This window comes from Sitodiplosis mosellana, unplaced genomic scaffold, assembly GCF_009176505.1.
Source record: "Sitodiplosis mosellana isolate CC-2019 unplaced genomic scaffold, AAFC_SMos_1.0 Smas_scaffold_6181, whole genome shotgun sequence".
Lineage (NCBI taxonomy): Eukaryota > Metazoa > Arthropoda > Insecta > Diptera > Cecidomyiidae > Sitodiplosis > Sitodiplosis mosellana.
Genome location: NW_022601422.1, coordinates 548,469 through 555,776, shown reverse-complemented (window position 1 = coordinate 555,776; position 7,308 = coordinate 548,469). Strand labels below are relative to the sequence as shown.

The 7,308-nt window shown below is 33.3% G+C and overlaps 1 protein-coding gene across 3 annotated transcripts in view; it reads left to right on the top strand.

Annotated features, from left to right (window-relative positions):
• The window catches only part of LOC129576113 (putative inorganic phosphate cotransporter), a 33,962-nt gene extending 31,316 nt beyond the window's left edge, over nucleotides 1-2,646 (top strand). For all 3 annotated transcript variants that reach the window (XM_055460646.1, XM_055460647.1, XM_055460645.1), the window contains exons 8-9: nucleotides 478-719; nucleotides 796-2,646. In XM_055460646.1, coding sequence (XP_055316621.1) covers nucleotides 478-719; nucleotides 796-1,059 — 506 coding nt within the window. In that variant the 3' untranslated portion in view covers nucleotides 1,060-2,646. The remainder of the gene's footprint in view (nucleotides 1-477; nucleotides 720-795) is intronic.
• Nucleotides 2,647-7,308: the final 4,662 nt, after the last annotated feature.

Below are 7,308 nucleotides of genomic sequence, written 5' to 3'. Positions count from 1 at the left end.
TTTGCCGTTTTACCCAGCCGTTTTCGAGATATTTCCATATGCAAAAATGTAATAATATTATCTAATTGCGACAATTTATCAAACTGTAACATCAAATAAAAATAGATTGGAACAAAAAATGCGAAGAAAATCAATTAAATGCAACACCAACACAAGAATATTTCGAAACGAAACATCGCCGCAAACGTTTTTCAAGGTGAATCATGGAAAACAAATTTTACTGAAATGTAACACGCGGTGTTTCACTTTGAAAAATTCTCTGCCGATGTTACACTTAAAAAAAAAATTTTTTTTTGGTGTTTCATTTGAATATGCTGTGGAAATATGTATTATTTTCAATCTTACCCATTCAAATGAAGTAGAATAATTTTGTTCGTAATGAATTTCTCATACTTCTTAATTTCCATCCATTTTTGGTAGATATTTTTCCTTTTTCAAAATTCTGACCACTAATGAATATTTATCTTGTTATTTCAGGTCAATACAGTCCGGCTATTTGTTTAATAATAGCCTCGTACACCGGCTGTAACCGTATCTTGACAGTATTCCTGTTAACGTTGGGTGTTGGTTTCAACGGAGCTATTTATTCTGGATTCAAAATCAATCATTTAGACATAACGCCACGATTCGCCGGCATTCTCATGGCATTTACCAATTGTACTGCGAATCTGGCGGGTCTATTGGCGCCAATTATTGCGGGCAATTTAATCAATAATAAGGTGGGAAATCGCAATTGAAATCTTTTAAAATGTGTATTTTGCACATGGAATGACCGATTTCTGTTTCAATTTACAGCCAACGATGGGCCAGTGGCAGATAGTATTTTTCATCGCAGCTGGTGTGTACATTGCATGCGCCACATTCTACAATTTCTTTGGCTCGGGTGAACGGCAGCCATGGGATAATCCATCGAATGATGCTCCCGCAGCGATTCCAATCCGGCAAATCAACGGAACAAATGGAGTGCAGGCGAATGGTGTGCTACGTCACGGGACAGTGCCGCCAAGTAATGGCCAAACACAGCTAAATGGAAATGGAGTTCGTGAATCAACGCAATAAACGGAGACCGCCAAATTCCATATCCAAACCAACAAATGACGAATTGTGTGGGCCAAAGCCACATTTTTGCCTGAGCACATTCTTCAAACAGCACACATATAAATACGCCTCTGTTTCGATGCAATTCCTCTTTCCAATTCCTAGTTCTCCTTATTCAGTTTTTCTTTCTCTTTTTGTTTTAATTCTAATTTTATTTTCTGTTTTGGATGTTTTTTTGTTAGAAACCGAATTGTATAAATTAATCAAAGTTTTTTGTTAAGAAAAAAAAAAAGATATAAAATTTTAAGTTGAACTCGATTTGACTGATAAATGTGGCGTTTTCGCTCATCAAAACACTAAAAGAAAAGAGAAAAAACAATCCGTTCCTGATGCAGAGGATGTGGAAAATGCCGCATGCATATATATAAATGATCCCAGTACAACCACACAACAACAACAACAAATAACAAGATCATCGACAACAACAAAAGTTAAAAAGAAAACCTGTGTCAATCGAGTGCAAATATTGAATAAGTTTCCAAAATGCTTCACTACGGAAAGCAACCGAAAAAAAAAGTTTAGCCATAAACCTATATTATTTAAGTCGTCTCTCCTGCGCATGCCACTGTGATTGAATTAAAACTTGAAACTCAAAAGACAAATACAATTTGATGCAGTTAAATCAATCGCTCCGTTGCAACGGAGCAAAAGAAACTAGCAAAGAACGGATAATTTTTTTTTTTTTTTTTTTTTTGATATTGAACGAATGAAAGCGGAGAATAAAGTGATGTAAACGATTCATTTTAAAACCGAGAGAACGATATGCATCAGATGGTCCTTTATCTTTTACAAATTGTCAAACTGCAATCACCGTGTGTAAGAATTGTGTTCTGTTCTGCTGAAAGGAAAAATTGTTAAAGAGCCCGTATTTTTCGTATGTGTGTGTAGAAGAGAGAGAGAGAGACGTTTCACATGTAAATAAAAACACAAGAATGCCTTTGAAATTTTTATAAATTTTTAGATTATTTTGTAGTGATCAGCAGGACAGACTAGTGCGAGTGAATTTTAAGACAAACAAAGTTAAATGAAAGAAGAAAAGAAACATATGAAAACTTGAACGCTGAGAGGAGAGAGTAGATAGAGAAAAATATATATATAAATTTAAAAAAAAACCAAGTAAATAGGAACTTTTCTTTTAAAAAATGCTAAGTGATAGAATTTTACGGTTTGGATAAGAACACACTTGTTATTAGAGTCTTTTGGTTAGCCAAATGAAATATGTCTTAGTTCCAATACGCGTAGTCTAGCTTTTATTTTGCAAATATTTTATTATACGCATCTAAATACTATTTATTAATTACAACTATCGAAATACAACAAAAATCAAAAACTAAATGAATCAGTGAAAATCAATGCCACTCATTAAACAAATTTTTTTCTCGGCAGGAAAAAATGTTGAATTTTTACATTATAAAATATTGAAGAAAAGAAAAACAACAGAAATGCAAGACTATTTGTAAATCATTTTAATGCATGTATTTTGAAAATAAATTGCAGCCTCTACAAAATGTACCGTGGACACCAAAGCTGCCGTTCGAAATCAACAAACACGTTTCATACTCTTGAGTGCTTTTTTTACCCAATTTGATCCGTTCTAAAATACTTGAGTAATTGATCTGTTCTCGTTTTAGGGCCTTTCGTTTCAGAATTTGAATTAGACTGCATAAAATCAACGCTTTTGATTTTTGCGGCTTCGATATTTGCACCACTGTTTATGGATTTCAAAGAGATCTCGGACCACGTTCAGGCTGTTCACATCGTACAAGTGTCATTACCGCAATCATCATCATAGTTTGCAAACATTCTATTGAAATGAGCCAATTAACAATTCAAATTCAATATTTTCTACAAAAATAAAAATCAAATGTTTTGATTTAAATTCGTGTAATACATACAATCGTTGGTTTAGTTTCGGCATTTGCACACCTTCTTTGCATTACAGTAACCACCACGGTATCCGCGTCGAAGAGAAATGCAACTAGCTGCACATGCCGCTCCACTGAATGGTGAAAATGAAAGTAAATCACATGTGGCACGCTTTTGTCGCAATCCATGCACTTCAGGTTGCACATCAGTCACAACATTAATATCATGCTCAACTGTACGATGAGAAGATCTTCTAAATTAGTGATAATTGTTGAAATTATCTAATAATAGACTTATTAGTTAGCAAATTAAAATATGAAATAGTACGATCATACGATGGAATTTACATTTTGAGAAGTTTAAAGGTTACGATTTCAAACGAAAAAAATGTAAAAATTGCCATTTTTGCCAATCTCTTTATAAATCCCTATCAAAGTCCCTGGGTCACAAAGAAAAATTTAGCTTTCATCAAAAATTATATTTTTGAATATATTAATGTTGACATTTAAATTATTATTTATCAAAATACTCACCGATCGGGTCGACTTCGTATTCAAATGGCATACCTAATGTGGCGGCGGCGTATGAAGACACAGCCAACAAAACGACAGCTACGAGAAGAGTAAATAATTTTGAATTCATTTTTAATTTTATTTTTTTTTTAAGAGTTATTCAAATATAATTGATGGGTTTGAATGTGCACCGCTTGAGTGTGAATGAATACTGTTGTCTTAAATTGATTTGCTCAACGTATTTATACTAATCTCTCTGGTGCGATGTGCAGTCATAGCATGATGAAATGTGTTCTTGGTCGGGATGGGATTCCCACAGTCCTCAATGGAATTTGAAGAAAGCAAATCTCGTTTTTTTCTCCATTTCAATACATCTGAATAGAGGTAAATCAAGTCGGTCGAGGGGATTTTTTTTTCAACACAGCTCGTACGTAATAAAGATTACAACTACGTACGTCGTACTGTCTAATGCTTTTTGTTTACGTTTTGTGGAAAAGGTTCTGTACCGACTCGCGAATTTACATAATGACTCATCAAGTAGCACTTGAAATTCAACAATGAATTTTAATTACTCTCTTCTCAGTAGAATGCATAATAGAAATTCCACGAGAATTTCGATGTTCATTATTTTTGCTTCTTTCCGCAATCTGTTATATTGAAAGTATCCGATCTAGATCTAGATCTAGAGATATCAAAAAAGATTTATTTGAATTAAGAATTTGTCCATTTTGGATACTGATTTGAAGGAACGTCACAATATTTGTTCATTTTTTATCAGACAATTTATTCTTTGCGTTTTGCTGTTAATACAATTTCCAGCTTTATTTTCGATTTGCATTTCAGATTTACATTTTTCATCGCCAGAATGTGTCCTCTTGTGTTCATTTTCATGTTTTTTTGTTGTTAGTGTTTAGTGTTCACATACATGATAAATTTGATTGATCGTTAAAATTCTTAAGAACTAAGCAAAGTTTTCGAATATACACTATACAGTCACACAAAAAATGTCTTTATTTGGTAGAGGTGGACCGTAGCTGCGCAACAGGTACACTCTGTGGTCACGTTTGACGTTCACTTTGCCCTGTTTTTATTCTTTACAACAACAAATCATACACATTCTGTGTAGTTCGTTACACTGTACACAGAAATTCCATATGGCGCCAGCTGTATTAAATTGCTAGTTGCGCAGCTACGAGGTGGACGTATCAAAAAATGTACAGATTTGCCTATTTCCTTATCTTAACAACATACGTTGATAACTTTTTGTTTTACTAATATAATTTCGATATAATTTCTGAAATTATTGGGATAAACTATACTTTATTTAAACTAAATTATCTTATTTTATCAGAACGACAAGTTAATAACGCTTTTAAGATAGCAAAAAAGGCAAATCTGTAAAAAAAAATGTGGTCTAAACATGAGAAAGAATCATTTTTTTCGTTCCCACCAAGTTGTGTGAATTGGCATTTTTCTGTGAATACAAATACGTAATGTTATCGAAAATCTTCCACTTTAATTAAGGCAAAAATATTACTCTCTGTTCCAGATAGAAATGCAGAAATTGACTAATTTTGCTAGTCACAGCGCCAGAAAAAGTCTCGTTCTACTCATTCAGTATTACTTCTTTTTGGCAAACCTGAAACTATTTGTCAAATGCTTTCCCATAAGAAAACACATTTTAGTTTTATTTTTCAGTAATTTATTGATAAAATCAGGGGCAAGCATCTCTACAATATTTCCAGAAAAGTCAAGAAATATTATTAGTATCAACACATTCAATTTCGTTTGGACTCGTAGAATAAGTAATATTTAAAAATTTGTGTCAAAAGAAATTAAAAACAAATATGTAGTGTAAGGTGTGAAACTATTGCCAATAAATGGTCTTACCGTAGTAAGACGAACTTTTTCGCAGTGGGATCCAAATACTCTTTATATTCAGTGATCTGTTTCACAATCAATCCAAATAATAAATAACAAAATTACAAATAATTTATCAATACAAATAATTTAACAAAACATACAGAACTATTTCAAATGGTTTGATTTAAAATCAGATCTTTCAAATGAAAGTCATGTTTGTATTCATTCGTATAAAATTTAGATATCGATGAATAAAAAAATTATTTCTTAATATTAAAATGCCCTTCAAAACTAGTGATATTTAGAAATTATCGCGTCACGGCTTTTGGAAAAATGCTCAAATGTTGGATTAAAATGAATTCAAACGTTACTTTTAACTTTCATACAAAAGTGGTATTTTCCAAGGGATTTGGAACGAAAATGTAGAAATGATACCAAAGCCGTAGAGAAATAAATATTATGTTATTCAAATAGCACTGTTATTTTATAACAAAGACTGGAGTTTGCGAGATGAAATTTCTGAATCGTATGCGTTTTGCAAGCTTTATGCACAAAAATTCTATTCCAAGTGGAAAAAATATTACGAGTTGAAAATATCACCGCGAACAATTGCATTTTTGACCCCATTGAGACTTCAGATACGGTCGATTGAACTGGAAATCGATTCTTCATAAAAAATTAAGTGATATATAGTTGCCAATAATCTTTATAAGGTGGTTAGTTTGTGAGCTATGAGTACCGATTTTGTACGCAAAGTGTGATCATTTCGGAAATTTTCAATATTTTCACCTACAAATTCGAATTTGATACTGAAATCATGGGAAAATGATATAATCTTGCTCTCTAATTCTCAATATTTTGATGAAATAGCAGCAGTTTGATATGATGAAAACCATGAAGGGGGGCTATTTTAGGTATCTTCCATAGAAAAGTATGAATTTTCAGGGATTTTCAAAGGTTGGCCATAGGCTAGGTTATCCTAGGCTACATCTGAAGTGGGTGAAAATCTAATGGTTTCTAAGTCTTAACAAGCCCAAACTTATGCCATCACCAGATCTCATTTATCTCGACTGTCCGTTGAGCTATCGTGTTAACAAATTACATTAAAAAATTTGCGTACAACGTACAACGTACGACGTGGAACAGACTCACAAAACATCGCTCTAAAACCCATTTTTTTCGTGTTCTACGGCCTCGAAAACGGATAGAAATCATATTTTTGGGGTGTCTTAAAATTTGGGCCAAATGCAATACTTTTACGCAGTCCACGACATGGGCCTGCGAAAAAGTAATAAAGATCTACGGATTCACTCTTAATTAGTCACTCGACCAAAGCAGACGTGTTTTATTCGGTCTCTACCTTCACCTACCCATGACCTAGCACAACAGTAAGTCAATAGTAATACATGGCGAGTCCGACAGGAAATCCGAACCGTTGGCAAGTGCAAAACAAAGTGAATATAACGTGAGAAAGAAATCGAAAACCAGCAAAGTGACCGTGAGACAAATTTGTGAATTTACATACGATATTTTTTTTTCTCGATTCATTTTGCAAAACATACGAAAAATGGATGTATTTTGGGTAATGCTGGTAATTGTGCTGTTGTTCAAGAACGAGATTTGTTTTGATATTCGTCAAAAAAGCGTCAATCATAGATATCAGCATCAACAACGAGTACGCGACAGGAACGCGTTCCGCGAACGCGAAGCGCGCATCAATGATCTTGACTGAGCATCATATATCAAAACGAAGCGAAAAAAAAATAAAGTGAGAAAGCGACGATTTCTCACGTTTTATGTGAGACACATGATCGATACGAGAAATAAACAGTGAATTGAAATAAAAGTGATTTCTCACGTTGGATGTTTAATTTTTTTTTCCGATAAAACCCTATGGATGAATCAATGCATTAAGAACAATGGATGAATTATGTAAACAAGAAGCGATTTGTGAAATAAGCCGAATAAT